At 35.7% G+C, this 16,386-nt stretch overlaps 1 protein-coding gene across 4 annotated transcripts in view; it reads left to right on the forward strand.

Moving 5' to 3' along the window:
- The window catches only part of tnksb (tankyrase, TRF1-interacting ankyrin-related ADP-ribose polymerase b), a 73,953-nt gene that overhangs the window by 54,532 nt on the left and 3,035 nt on the right, over window positions 1-16,386 (forward strand). For 2 of the 4 annotated variants that reach the window (XM_056457339.1, XM_056457340.1), the window contains 8 exons: window positions 2,676-2,943; window positions 6,902-6,981; window positions 7,072-7,192; window positions 11,278-11,375; window positions 13,475-13,549; window positions 14,029-14,134; window positions 15,949-16,135; window positions 16,219-16,375. In XM_056457339.1, coding sequence (XP_056313314.1) covers window positions 2,676-2,943; window positions 6,902-6,981; window positions 7,072-7,192; window positions 11,278-11,375; window positions 13,475-13,549; window positions 14,029-14,134; window positions 15,949-16,135; window positions 16,219-16,375 — 1,092 coding nt within the window. The remainder of the gene's footprint in view (window positions 1-2,675; window positions 2,944-6,901; window positions 6,982-7,071; window positions 7,193-11,277; window positions 11,376-13,474; window positions 13,550-14,028; window positions 14,135-15,948; window positions 16,136-16,218; window positions 16,376-16,386) is intronic. The other 2 variants (XM_056457341.1, XM_056457342.1) reach the window with 1 other exon arrangement.

Here is a 16,386-nt window from a genome sequence, read left to right on the forward strand (position 1 = left end):
TCAGATGTGCTAGAAACGTAGCACACTGAGGACACCTGCTGGTTACAAGGAGGTAATGCTAAACAGAAACTATAATGCTTTAAAGTATAGGTCTTAAACTCGATTCCTGGAGGGCCGCAGCTCTGCACAGTTTTGCTCCAACCCTAATCAAACACAGCTGATCCAACTAATCAAGGTGTAATCACGGGCGTTCGGTTGCAAAACCACCAACATTTTCTATACCCACCTATGTCATTTTATACCCGCTCAATCGTGTTCAAAACAGCTCAATCTGACAAAACTGTCCACACACGCGGCAGTCAGTAAAGGTGGAATGTGGAATTTTTGTCTTTCCATTTGGTGTGCGTTACTAAATTCCATAACACTCTCACCATTCCTTACTCCTTATTTGCATCTAATACCCCAGTTTGCCACGAGGGCATGGATGAAATGTTCATGAGTGAATGTGAAACTGCCGAACTGCAGTTAAAGTCACCTAAAATTATATGAAACTCTTACATGAAAGCACTTCACGTAAACACCTTAATTATATTATTGTCTATTAATGCAAATAACTACATTACTGATGTCCATGTAAATGTAGTCGGTAGTCTTCAAAGTTAGGGAAAGATCCAGAAGAGCAGCCTGCTGATTTGATTCAGAATGGCACTTTTTTGTCAGACGACTCACCGGTTTGACTTTCATTCATCGTCATTCATTTTAAAAAGCACCCCCTCCATTTTATTTGCATATATTTTACTCGAACGCATAAACTCTGTATGTGCCTAATAGTTAGATGTGGAGTTAACATTAATCGGGTTCACTCTAGTGAGCACATGCAAATCGTCATCATAATTTACTCGAGTGCACGCCTCAATGTCTCGCGCGCCCCACAGTTTGAAGACCCCTGCTTTAGACAATACTTCGGTTTAGATGATTCTGTAGCATACAGTGTGTACTCTCCACCCAGCAAATTGTTAATTTTGTTAATTGTCCAACAAAGCGCATATAAATCAAGTGAAAGTGTACAAAATGTTTTATTAAAATGTGTTGTTTTTGTTGTTGCGCTTAAATTATTCGAGAGATAATTTGCATTGTTAGTCATTTATTGATATTTGTTATGGATAGACCAAATTCTCCCACCTCTTCAAATGTAGTATTTCTATAGCACTTTTACAGTGTAGATTGTGTCAAGCAACTTTACATGGATGAATAATAAAAAAAAAAAAGAGTATTTTAAAATATGTCAGATTGTAGAAAATATTCAGCATATCTTGCAAGCAGCAGAGTAGGGATAGATAGATGCTGGTGTGGTTCTAGTTAACTGAAACACTGGAAGCAGATTTTCATAAAAATAAAATTATTCTTTGGCTGCTTTTCATTTAATTAACTTCATATCTGTTGGTGTTTTGTCAATGAGTAAAACAGTCTGCATATATAAATGAATCAAGTCATTGATCCAACATAAAGATTCATAAATGAATGAGTCATTTTGAACGAATCAGTTGAATCAATACTTCTGTGATAGACTCACCGCCACCTGCTGCTGGCTTTTGTGTTTTTTTTTTTTCTTTCTTTTTTTTCTTTTTTTGCATTTCAAATATTTAAATAAGTTATTTTTCCATAACAAAGAGTACCTAGCACAACAAAAGGGTACCAAAAGGTGGAGCAAGACGCACAGCTGAACGCTATTGGTTTACAGAGAATATGTCACTCGCTTGTTCAACAAACCAGGAGAATGAAAACAAAGGAAGCGCCTTACACAGCTGAGACATGACATCGTAATACTATATACATTTGACAACGAGCCATGATCGACCCAAGCTTTAACAAATCTTGTCGTCAAAAATAGTCTTGGCATTTATATTTGTAATGACGAACTTCTTGAGATGATGATAATAACGTGCGCGTGATTATTAAATCGCTTCTGACATCCTCTAAGAAATGGACAAACGTGAGAGTGAAGCGAGAAACAAAGGAGCAAATGATTCTTTCAGCAACCTAAACCTGAATAAACTGCCATGTTTAACTATTATCATCACCTTCTGGACTGTTATGAACTCAGAATGATGGAATTACTCTCTAACAGAGGTTACATGTGCTGGGGAAGATTAAAGATGCAGATGAGAGGTTTGCCCTGACTGTGGGCTATATGTTGTGTGTTGTTTTTGAACCCAAATAAGGACTGAATGTATGCCGTGTGTAGTTAAACTACACACAGCATATATGTTGCACTTCATATATGTTGCATTTATTGATTTATTTTAAATAATTGCAGATTTTACAGTAGGCTGTTTTGCACTATCATTGATCTGCAGTTATAATCAACTCATGTTCATAGAAAAGTTAGTAGTAAACATTTATACACAAGTATTTATGTGTATAAAGCATCTGTTTTGTGAGAGACCCGTACGGCTTTACTTTGACTTTCCTCGAGTGAGAATGACGTCAACTGAAACTTTCTGTCGTACACTATACCATTGGTACTCTTTTGGCAATGGAAACGCAGGCCTGATAAAGGTGTCCCGTACGGACCCGTACCACAACGGGCCATAAGATAATTAGTTGAAAATCCACCAGTAAAGCATTTGAGGAGTCCTTACTTTTGACACTGGATAAATTGTAAGAACCCTGTAAACATCGCACACCCCTAAACAGTATTAAGTTAATAATTGTGATTGATGTGTGTTTGTCAGGCTGATGACATCCGTGCGCTGCTGATGGATGCGATGCCTCCTGATGCCCTGCCCAGCTGTTTCAAACCGCAGGCCACTGTGCTCAGCGCTGCCCTCATTTCTCCCGCCTCCACACCCTCCTGCCTCTCCGCCGCCTCCAGCATCGACAATCTGGCCGGACCCCTGTGTGACGGGGCCAGTGGAGGAGCCGCGGGACCTGCTGATGGAGCCTCCAGCACTGATCGCAAAGAAGGAGATGGTGCGTTAATACAAGGAAACAAACTAACTGGTTCGTAAGCAGGCGCATTCCCATTACAAATTTGCGCAAACATACAAACAGAAATCACTCAAAATCAATATTAAATGCTTCATTAAATGCTTCATAATAACTTATTAAAATATAATAACATAATATAATAAAAAATCAAATATAATGAAAACATGCTCAAATTTAAGGTTATAAAACATTATGGCTTCTGAAGAAAAATGAATTTATATCTATTAGATGAGCATTTGATGCTTCTCAAAATAGTTTAAAATATGGCTTCAGAGGATGAGAGTCATCTTTTATTACAATTTGAGGCTTATCAACAATCTTGGAGCAAGTCCTACCTAAACGGAAAGTGCAGAATACTGGTGTAAATAAGAGAAGCTCAATATAATTATTCTAAAAAGTTCTCAGTATAGTTTAGGTGTCGATAAATAACTGTCATGCAATGATGGTGTTCCATTAACCATTGTTATGTGACTACATCTCATCCTCCTGTGATTAAAGCCCCGGTCAAATCACACGATTTGTATTGTCAGATTATGCAATTTTGTCTTGATAAAATCTTAACTTGTTGTGGGTAACAAATGTGCCAGACGTTCCTTCACAATCAGTCATCCTGTGACATCTTCGACGAGCATTATTTCCCAAAGCAGTCACAAGGGTTGCTATAATAGTATTTCTTATCATTATTTCAATGTTTTTTTTTATCTTATGTCAATCTTAATAAATACTGATGCTTGCTGACCACTAATAACTACATTATTTAAGGGCGTTCGTTATGACATTGATAGAATCAAACTTATGATTCCTTTTTAATATTAAGATCTTTTCTTTTAAATCTAAATGTATATTTTCCAGCCATGGGTTTCTTATTAAACACATCAGCACCAAGGAAAATCAGATGCTCAAGACAAAATAATGACAAATAAAAAAGCAAATATATGACAGAGGTTTGTGATACAACAGTTACAGTGAAGCATTAATTAAATCCTGATTTTCCACGGAGGAACAAATCATCCACCTGCACAGTTGAGTAGTGAAAAAAAATAATTTCTTGAAAAAAAATATCTTTTTGAAACTAATTTCGTTTGCTATAATTTGTATCTTAATTTTAAAGTATTTTTTTGTTGGTCAGTTATCTTCTAGATAAACGAGAATAACAAATAACATCTGAGGTGAAGTGCTTCAAGTCCGCTATATGCTTCAGTGCCAAAGCGCAATCTGGTTTGTTAAATAAAATAAAATCTAACCTAAATAAAAATTAAAGTGAAATATTCAGTTTCAGAGAAGCGTATATTAAACTGTTTTCATTGTTAATGACTAAATCATCCATTGCGGGTGAGTTTCAAGTATTCAAGGATTTAGTCAAGTAAGTTGAATAAGCAAGACAGGCTTTTACAATGTATTCGCAGCACTGAACATGCTTCCAGATTACCTCGGAAGAACGAACTCAGTCTTAAGGCTGAGAGAATTTAGAAACTCATTGTGAGAATGAAGATGTTTGCATATTTGTGTCAGTCTTTTAAATAAAATTGCTTAAAACACTTTAATATTTTAGAGTAAATAGTTAAAGTTTGCATAGCCAATGATTGATCTTATCCACTCGAGACCCACCTACAAGTAAATATGTAGCCTGTTTTTTGATTACCTGACCGCGGATTAAAGGCGGCACCCGCAGAAATAACCGAGAAATGATGTGCTCCTATTACCCTGTGTCACCCATTCTACGACGAGGAACTCGTTGTGAAGATGGGGAAAAAATTAAACATGCTAGACTTTCTGCGATGGTGTCGTGAGGCGTCTTAGACATGGCATCATTTGTCATAAACAATGCCACATTACACAAGTAGAAATGATTGAATCTTGTGTCACGACGCCCATTTGTCATTTACGAATCCCCACGACACCCTATGTCAAGGAAATCGTGAAAAAAAACATGTGATCTGACTGGGGCTTAAGTCACTTCTAAATTGATTGCGACAGATATTTAGTGTACTCGTATCGCTATCAACACACGATTATTTTTCACCAAAAGAGAAGTATGCACATTATAAAACTTTTAATGGCAAGAATCCCATTGAGACTGGCCACATATGCGGTTTACGTGGCATAATGCATTAATTAGTACTGGGTAAAGATCAGTCACAATTAATCGCATCCAAAATAAAAGTTTGTTTTAACATATTATACGTGCGTATATTTATTATGTATATATAAAAACAAACCTGACTGCATATATTTGAGAAAATGTTTATTTATATTTGAATATAAAATAGATATGGATATGATACAAATTATATATAAATTTAAATCTCTCTGTAACAAAATGTTTTGTGGATAGTTTTGTTTTTATCACATATACATAATAAATATATATTATACACACACAAATATATATCATGTCAAAACCATCTTATTTTGGATGCAATTAATTGCGATTTGATCTTTGCCCGGCACTAGCACTAATACAATTTATATAAGGGGAAGATTCACTGTAGTCTACAGTTAAAATATTAAAATTGAGTATTTTTTGGTTTATTTTTCTTTATTCGTCCAACATTGATAGATTTATTCATCAACAATTTATTTGGATGTGTGTTTGCAAAATGGACGCGTTTTTATTAGGCATATTATCAGTTTGCGCAATTTGTAGGTTAAAGGAAAGGCGCCTGGAGTCACTTGTTCAAGAATCAGACTACATTGATCAAGAGGTATTTGACTTTATTGTATAAATCTGATTCACTTAAAAGAACAACCTCAAAAGAGTCATTTGTTTAGGAATCAGCCTACACTGATAGTGCTGAATTGCTTTTAATAGCTAAAAAGAACCGAATCATAACTTCAAACTGCACATATGCTTCTCTATAAATATGCTTTTCTATTTAAATTCTCTATTAACTTTTTCAGTATTAAAAACCACCTGTAAACCAGACTGTAAAGCATTGATTCACTAAAAGAACTGGCTCATCTGAATCATTCGTTCTGAAATCAGACTAGTCTAATCATGCTGAATCACTTTTGATTGGCTAACAAGAAACTCCTGAAAACCCATACTAAACTGATCACATGTATGGCTTTGATTCACTAAAAGAACTTTGAAAGAATAATCTGTTTGTTCAGGAATCACGTCACTCCGTATAACTTTGAATCGCTTAAAAACATTTCAAAACATGCATGTGCTTGGGAATCATGGTGGCTTTGATTCACTTCAAAGAACCTGTACATGAATCATTGTACTTTATGACTTTGATTCACAAGCTCAAAAGAGTCATTTGTCTTGCATTGGTTGGATTGCATGACTTTGATTCATTAAAAAGAACCGCTTCATGAGAGTCATTCTGAAATCTGACTTCACTGCTTATGCTTTGATCCACTAAAACGGGTAGGGAACCTAGGGCTCAGGAGCCACATGTGGCTCCTTGACCAAAAATATGTGGCTCTCCAGCTGTCTCTCTTCAATAATATTTTAAAGTTAAAAAAATCATAACTGTCACTAGAAATCAGTTTCCTATTGAAAATACAATTACAATCCCCTTTTTATCGTATTTTTACAGAAAAATGTACAAGAACTCGGTTTACAATAAAATTATGTTTCAACCAATGTGCGTGTGGTGCTGTGGATTAAGCAACTTACTTTTCTATGGTAACCTTGCGCTCATAAATTCAAACAACATTCATGACAGGTGATGGCAAAAAGAAAAAAATTCTATGAATTTTCCTATCTTCATACATTGTGATGCGTCATATTTGTTTATTTTTGAGTTGTGCATGGACACAAAAAAAGTTTTGTTATATACACACACCCCCAATGGCTCTTTAAAAAAACCTATTTGTTATAAAAATCTGAAATGGCTCTTTGCTGAAAAAAGGTTCCTGACCCCTTCACTAAAAGATCAGCTTGTAAGAGTTATTAGTTTCAGTTTTCTCTGACCGCATATTGTTAATTTGTTACTTTCTTTTTTTATTTTACCCATAGCTGTCCTGGATATGAACATCTCCCAGTTCCTGAAGAGTTTGGGCCTTGAACATTTGAGGGACATCTTTGAGAGAGAACAGGTGAATAACACAAAGTACTTTTAAATTGTAGATCTCTTCTAGCACAGTGTTTCAGTGTTTCATCACATTTGTATTGGCATATGTGTTTAGATCACTCTGGACGTATTGGCTGATATGGGTCATGAGGAGCTCAAGGAGATCGGAATCAATGCTTACGGACACCGTCATAAACTCATTAAAGGCATTGAGAGACTGCTGGGAGGACAGCAGGGTGAGCGTCTGTTCTTTTTAACATCTATACACACTTTCTGATGACGTTTATATTAGGGCTGCAATATGACATAATTACACCAGAAATTACCTGTTACATATAATAAACAATCTACCGTCACAGATAAATGCAACAAAAAAGAACAATATACAAATGAAATAAATGCTATTTTATTATTTTCAGAGAAGTTCAACAGTATTCAGGTACAGTTATTGTATAATCAAATGTAAAACAAATAAAACTGTAAAGTCTTTGCTTTATAAATAATAACTCAGTAAAATTAATGGTTATTAAAGTTACAAATGGTAAAGTTTTCTTAGGCCTCTTTAAAAAACACATGCAAATGATAAATCATAATCCAGACTCAGCGTTGTATATCCTATGATGTGACTATTGCGATTGATAACATTACAATATTGATATAGTTATGTGATGATAAATCGTGAACCGGTTGAAAATCCATTCAAATATTTCACTATTCAAATCAGTTCAAATGCCAAATAAATCATGCTACATTATTAGTAGATTTGTAAATTTAATATAAGTAAATTTCTGTTTGTTAAAAATCTGCGGATTTATCCGGAATAATTTTAGGAGTATCATAACTAAAACCATAATATATAAACTAAAAAGTAATACCTTTTAACTTGTATTTAATGTTTACAATGCAAATCCAATTAGATCCACAAATCAAGTCTTCTATATAATATAACTAAAAGACAGAAGATATTACTTTACAAACTGTATTGTAAATAAATCATATGAACATTTTCATATTAGTCAATAATATTACAGAAATTAATTTAAAAACTGAATAAATATAGATTTACACAAGTAAATAAATAGAATCAATGATGGGCTAAAAATCTGCGGAAATCTGTGTGCGCAGATTCCGTTTGGGCCTAATAATGAGTAGGAGTTTATATGAATGTAACGTCTTTAGATAAGTTTACATGGTATTGTTTGTTTGTCGCATTGTCTCAACATATTGATTCATATTAAAGTGTTGTTCAGAAGTGGAGCTTCTTTGTTAACAGCAGTAACCTAGGAAGGAATATTATATCAGTTCTCATTGGTGCCACCCGCTGGCATAGAGTTAATCTGCATCTCATTCAATTCTGCTGTTTCTTATGGGATCAAGTTTTCACAAGGCATCACAGTCATGGTGTGGCGAGACGAGCGATAAAACATGAGCAGACACATTGATATGATTCAACAGCCCAGAGGCTGATTTATTTACAGTGCCAGGTAAGGAGGTGAGGAGAGGGAAGCCGTGCAGGTAGGAGTCCTCTGGCTGGGTAGTGGGGAAATCCTCTGGGCTGGTGAAGTGCTGGGTCTTTTGGTTTAAGAGTAAGGCGCTGGTCTAGCCCCTGCTATCTGCTGGTAGGGAACAGAGAGAGAAAGAAAGAACCAATATGCTGCGGTCACACTTAGAGTTTGAGCATGTGAAATTCTGTCGTACGGCGGTGCGAAAACGGGCAGGATTAAATAAGATGATTAGACGTTTAAAAAAGCGAGGTCAGAGTTCACCAAGCTTGAACTTTGCACCGCAGCGAACTGCAAAACTTGTCGCACAAGCTTGCGTTTTTGGTCTGACGTGTTCGCATGCGTATGAATGGAAGTCTATGGGGAGAAAAGTCCAGTGTGATCGTGGCTTTAGCGTGCCTTTCTTGGAGAGATCAAGCTCAATCTGTGTCTCCTCTTATTCTGTTTATATGCTCCCTTCTGCAGGTGGCGATAGGTGCTGATGAGGTGACTGGTGTTAGCAGTTTGGACTTGTGGCGATGCTGCAAAAAATAAATAATAAAAAATAATGTGTGTAAATCAAATAGTTGAAAAAGTGTCAAATGATAAAGTACAAAAATGAAAACGAAATGCTGCGTTCTCACCAGACGCGGATGAAGCGTCAAGCACGAGCGATTTACATTTCAAGTCAAGGCAAACACACAATTAGACATCCTGCGGCGTGATTCACGTGAATGAGGCGGCACGAATGACACTATTCGTACAAATGAAGCGGCGCGAGTTGAATGTTTTCCGTGTTTGACGTACCACACGTTTCGCGCAAATCAATCGAGTTGGAAAATCTGAACTTCAGCAGACATTCAAATTGCGTTAACCAATCAGGAGCTTGCTCTTGTAGTGGAGTGATTATGACGTAGCGCCTGTTGTTGATGTTCCAAGGGGAAATCTTCATGCCAATGCCGACAACAGTTCATCTAACTGGGCTCGGCTCAGTCTGAAGCACCGCTGAAAGCCTCCATCATACAGGTGCAGTTTCTGAAGTAGTTAATGAACTCTCAGAGCTGAGTGCACCTCTGAAAGTCTCTAGTGGCCGAATGAATATATGTTGTTCTTCTGCCTTCCTAAAGCACATAAGTACAGCTACTCTCTTGATAAAAATCATGTTAGCCATTTAGCAATGAAGCTAGACTCACTGGGCAGACAGAAGCCCTTCCCATGATGTGAATCCACGTCTTCTGTGAAGCGAATTTGATGCGTGACTGAAGCGAATTTGACGCGCGAATGAAGCCAAAATGTTCATGCGTCTATTTACGTGTGAAAGCGCTGTTCATTTGCGCATGTGGCATCTGGTGTGAACACAGCATAAGAAACACAGAGGTTACATATCAAAAGATAACGAATATAAGCTGATTCTTCCTTAATCTCATTAAAAAACGGATGGGAAAAAGACCTCGGTTGTAATTTTGATGATGATCAAGGGGAAGTTGTATACAAATGTAAATCTTTTTCATTTTCAAGTAACAAAATAATTGAACAAAATTACAAATTTACACAAAGAATATATTTGACCCCAATTCGCTTTGGTAGGATATACCCCAGTGCTTCACCTTTATGTAACCGATGTAAGAAACATAAGGGCTCCATTATGCATATTTTTTGGAACTGTAAAAAATTAAATGAGTTTTGGGACTCTGTACATGAGTTCTCTGTGATGGTCCTGGGAAAGAAATATCTCAAGACTCCTTTAATATATCTTTTTGGGGTGGACTTGAATGAGGTATCAGACTCTTTTTTTTTTTTTTTTACCAAAAGGGTAGGTCTAATCTCTTATGTATCCAGGAAATGTATACTGTTAAACTGGTAACAGGAACTCCCTCCAACATTTGAATTATTTAAAAATATCATAAATGACACACTGCATTTGGAATACTTAACATATAGTTTAAAAAACTTAACATATAGTTTAAAAAACAAAACACACATTTTTTTAAAAACCTGGAAAATTTTTATGAACCCTTTATGAACCCTTTGACCTGAGCCTGCATAATACCCATTGTTATCACACTGACCATTTACAAGCTGTTATTTGATTTCTGTTTTAATCTAGTAACATAAACTGGATTTGTTGATGTACAGATTTTTATATTTTTATACCCTGACGCTACACCTAATGCTGAATATTTTTTTTGTCAATCGTGCTGTTTGTTATATTGTAAAATGATAAATTAAAAAAATAATAATAAAAAAAAGATAACGAATATGAATCAAAAACAAAAACTTAAAAAATGACAAAATGACAGTGCACATAACTGAAACCTGAAATTGTTTTTTTTTTTTTTTTTATAATTGACATTTTTTATGGTATGATTATGGTCTTTTCCATATTTCCAAAAGACGCCATTCAAGTTTCACCATCTTCATTGGTCCACAAGTTGAGATTTTATTTAAGATTTCCTCCTTTTATAGAATGACACACCTTTTCTGTTTTTGCTGCAAATTTCTAATCTAGATTAAAAACTGTTCACATTCCATCTTTATTTGGATAATGAAGAAAATAAAGTGAAGTGGTTTCCTCAAAATGGAAATAGCACAGGCCTTACTGTTTATTTAATGAGATTTTTTGTAACTTGTCTAGTTTGTGGGTTATTTTAAAATCTCTATTTACTTTTGTAATATCTCAATTTCACAAAGACATATGCAGCAATAGCCTAATAAAAGAACATCTTTTTATTAACTGTTTGTCTTTAATCTCATTTAGCAAAAAACAATTGAATCGAGAGTTTATTGAATCATTACATTGTTTTTATTGCATTGTAATCTGGTTATCTGTAATTTGACAGGTGCCAATCCATACCTGACGTTCCACTGCACCAATCAGGGCACAGTATTGATCGACCTGGCTGTGGATGATAAGGAGTTTCAGTCCGTTGAGGAAGAGGTAAAGCATCTTAAAAGGCTCTTAAAAAGTATTACAAGTTGATAAATCAATTTAGAAATTTAAAGCCCTTAAAAATGTAAAGCCCTTTAAATGCTGCTTTATAAGCTATTAAATTATGTATCATTTTTGCTTATGAAATGTTTCATTGTATGCTAAAGCTTGCCTGAATTTAATCAGAGAATAATGGGATGTTTTATAATGTATGTAATCGATAAAATCCTGTTAGGTTTGACACTACGCTGCTTTGCTTACTGCAGTAACCATGGAAACACTGTTATTTCTGCAGTTGTTTAGGCGCCACCTGCTGGAAGAGAGTGAATAAGCTTTTTTTTCAGTGTATGATTACTGTTTTAGTTTAGGTGCAGGTAGATTTGTCACGATACTAGAATTTGATACCAATCGGTAGTGAAATTTCAGAAACGTCCATTTCCTGCTAACATTTCAACGTGTTCTTAAACAGCGCCAATTTGCTGTTGTGTTCCCATGCTTAACAGAAATGACTGTGATTGGCTGTGAAGGTCATCAGTTCACCGAACTCACAACTGTTTACCGAGTGTAACCACAGATACAGGGACACTGGAGTGTTTTAAAGCCTTGAAGATCAGTCGATTCATCAGCGGACTGCTTGTATGTCAGCTAAAAGACAAACCAGCTGATCTTTACTGCTTAAAAACGCTCAGTGTCCCTGTATCTGTGGTTACACTCAGTAAACAGCGGTGAATTCGGTGAACTGATGACCTTCACGGCCAGTCACAGTCATTTCTGTTGAGCATGTAAACACAATCGCAAATCAGCGCTGTTTAAGAACCTGCTCAACAGCGCTCAAATGTTTGCAGGAAATGGACGTTTTTTAAAATTTCAGTATCGATTAGTATCGAATTCCAGTATTATGACAACACTAGGTGCAGGTATGTTTTAGGTAGCATCATTTCACAAAAACTAATTGTTTTTACAACATATTTCAATTTTTATTTTAAATCACTATCTGCCCACACTAATGTACATTGTTTTTACATTCAGTATTTAGTTAATATACTGTAAGTTAAAATGTCGCCAATGTTACCAGTTGAAACCTAAAGTGCCGATTAGGTCTTGAAATGTATGGAAAGCGTTTTAAAAGGAATTGAATTTCGTTCTCTGATTCCTGTATATACCCTGTCAAGTCAAGTCATGTTGGCTTTTATTGTCATTTCAACAATATACAGTGCAGTATGCAGTGAAACGAAACAATGTTTCTCCAGGATCAAGGTGCTACATCAAACAACATAAACTGACAACATAACACAGGACTGTGCACTACTATAAAAAAATCTAGAGAATGAAATAAGATAAACTAAAATTTTAAAAGATAATCAAATAAGACTGTGAATAAGAGCGCAAAGTGCGGTTTGTGCAACATTTAGTGCAAATAAGACAGAACAGATTGGACAGAAAACAGTAATGCCGACCAGTACACTATGGATGTTGTGCAGATGGAGCAGATATACAGTCTGATATGTCTGATAATACTATTTCTTCTGGAGAGTCTTATTTTTTTTATTTCGGCTAGAATAAAAGCAGTTTTTAATTTTTTTAAACACCATTTTAAGGTCAGAATTATTAGCCCCTTTAAGCTATTTTTTTCGATAGTCTACAGAACAAACCATCGTTATACAATAACTTGCCTAATTACCTTAACCTGCCTAGTTAACCTAATTAACCTAGTTAAGCCTTTAAATGTCACTTTAAGCTGAATACTAGTATCTTGAAAAATATCTAGTCAAATATTATTTACTGTCATCATGGCAAAGAGAAAATAAATCAGTTATTAGAAATGAGTTATTAAAATTATTATGTTTAGAAATGTTGAAAAAATCTGCTCTCCATTGAACAGAAATTGGGGGGAAAAAAATAAACAGGGGGGCTAATAATTCAGGGGGGCAAATAATTCTGGCTTCGACTGTAAATACTGTACATGTAAACATTTATCACCGAAGTAGAAGTGTTGTACAGGGCAGTGTGAAAATAGCAGTTGTGCAAATATAAACACTTTTAGATTCTTTCATTTGTCAGTCTGCTTTGTATTTGTGTGTGATTGTGGTTTTGTTTTTCGGTCACAGATGCAAAGCACAATTCGGGAACACAGGGATGGTGGAAATGCGGGTGGCGTTTTCAGTCGTTATAATGTCATTAAGGTAAAACAATGTCTACATGCACCTTTACCACATTAAATTGATGTATTCTTTATATTAAAACATATGCTCACACTTTACAATGAGGTTTTATTAGTTAATGTATTTACTAACTTGAACTAATAATGAACAATATTAGTGCAGCATTTATTAACTAATGCCTCATTATCATCCAGATTCCTGCTTGTTAACATTAGCTAACTCAACGTGATTTAATGTGAACTAACAACGAACAACTTTATTTAACTAACGTTAGCTAACATGAAGTAATACTGTAATAAATGCATTGTTCATTGTTTGTTCATGTTAGTAAATGCATTAACTAATACAAGCTTACTGTAAAGTGTTACCAAACATACTTTATGGAAGCATTTGATTGAGGTGCATGTATATTACCTGGCACCATATTTAAATGAATGTGATAAATGGGTCTGTTGTAGTCAGATATCCAGTCTGAAACTAAAATTGACATGTGCTTTTAGATCCAGAAGGTGGTGAATAAGAAACTGAGAGAGCGATACACACACAGGCAGAAAGAGATCGCAGACGAGAATCACAACCACCACAATGAGCGAATGCTGTTTCACGGTAAGATCCAAAAAAAAGCTTACATTAAAATAAAAATAAAGAAAGAAACGCAGCTTTCTGATGCTAGAATTATTTTTCTCTGCCTTTTTGAATTGAAAAACTTTTTACGATATATATTTATTTCAAATCAAAAAACAGCCGACAGCCAGCTCTCATACATACAGTAGCTTCAGCAATTAATCATAATAACTATTGTGCCTCTATATTGTATTACAAAAAGGACCATTGTACACTAGAACAGCAGCTAGCTCTCTGCAACTCTCACATGGTCGCCCACCGAAGCTAAACAGGGCTGTGCCTGGTCGGAACCTGGACGGGAGGCCACATGGGAAAGCTAGGTTGCTACCAGAAGTGGTGTTCAACCTGCGATCTGTGTGGGTCCTAACGCTCCAGTATAGCGATGTAGTCCCAATATAGCAGATGAGACATTAAACTGAGGTCCCGACTCTGTGGTCGTTAAAAATCCCAGGATGTCTTTTGAAAATGAGTAGGGTTTAATCCCGGCATCCTGGACAAATTTGCCCACTGGCCTCTGTTCATCATGGCCTCCTAACCATCCCCATATTATAATTGGCTTCATCACTCTGTCTCCTCTCCACCAATCAGCTGGTGTGTGGTGTGCGATTTGGTGCAATATGGCGGCCGTCGCATCACCCAGGTAGATGCTGCACACTGGTGGTAGATGAGGAGGTCCCCCCAGAAATATGTAAAGCACTTTGAGTGTCCAGAAAGCGGAATTATGCACTATTATTATTATTATTATTATTATCTATTAATCAGGTACTCTTAAAAATGTGTCATTGCCATTGCAGAAATACTTTGCTACTTTAATACTAATTGCATTAAATTTATGAAATGTGACAATAAAGACTTTGATTCAATTCAGTTCAAGTTTATTTTTTACAGAGCTTTTTACAAAAATTATTGTTAAGGTGATTAATGTTACAAAAGTAAATGTGGTTATTTTTATTCATAAAATGAAACCTTGACAAATGTTTGAAGGTTACAGCTATTTTAAACATTGATAATAGAACAAATATTAAAAATGTTGAGCTCCAAATCAGTATATTAGTCTGATTTCTAAAGGATCATGTGATACTAAAAATGTGGCAGTTGCAATTTAAAGGGGACCTATTATGCCCCATTTTACAAGAAGTTTTAGCTCAACAAATCGCACAAACAATGTTTTATAACTCTTTGAAACTCCCTTTTAGGCTTTGACCGTCGCTTTAAGTTCAAATGAGGTTGTGCTCTTTTCAAGAGAGGGTGGGGCTCCAAATGCCTGTGTGTCAGCATAGTGGCAGATTCAAAAACAAGACTAAAGTCCTATGCTAATGAGAGATAATCACTAGTGGGCGGTGCTTTCCCTCTCTGATGACACGTACAAAAGGGGAATGCCAATCAAAGTGTTTCTGCAGACTGTTTTTATCAAGTGTGATTATAAAAAATTAAATGAATACATTTTTATCATTAAAAGCTGGTTATATTCATGCACTGCTGACACACAACTGTTTAAACCCCTTATAAAAGTGATTTTTGCATAATAGTTCCCCTTTAAAATATATTAAAATACAAAACATTTACTTAACTGTATATTTCAGAAACACTTTTACAAATCTGACCATGTTTTAGTTACAGATAAACATTAAAATGTAGTTTTTTTTAAACATTGATCTGCGTTATTTTTATTAATACTTCCATAGTTCAAGGCAAAAATTGTATTCATCAAACAACACATTTCTGGCATTTATTTCAGTGTTATAGATTTGGTTTAATATATAAATGATGTGCAATTATTATTTTTATATTTCCAGGATCTCCGTTTATAAACGCCATCATCCATAAAGGCTTTGACGAGCGTCATGCGTATATAGGCGGCATGTTTGGAGCTGGTATATATTTTGCCGAGAACTCTTCAAAGAGTAACCAGTACGTCTACGGCATTGGTGGCGGCACTGGATGCCCAACTCACAAAGATCGTTCCTGTTACCTGTGCCACAGGTACATTACCACAATAACACACAACAGCAGAACAGCATATTGCACTGGATGATGTCCTTATTCTCTTTTCTGTTGATTTCCAGGCAAATGTTGTTCTGCCGTGTGACATTGGGAAAGTCCTTCCTGCAGTTCAGTGCCATGAAGATGGCCCATGCTCCCCCTGGGCATCACTCTGTGATCGGCCGTCCCAGTGTTAACGGCCTGGCCTATGCTGAGTATGTGATCTATCGCGGAGAACAGGTAGGTCCTGC

The sequence above is a fragment of the Danio aesculapii genome, chromosome 5 (genome assembly GCF_903798145.1).
Source record: "Danio aesculapii chromosome 5, fDanAes4.1, whole genome shotgun sequence".
Classification (NCBI taxonomy): Eukaryota; Metazoa; Chordata; class Actinopteri; order Cypriniformes; family Danionidae; genus Danio; species Danio aesculapii.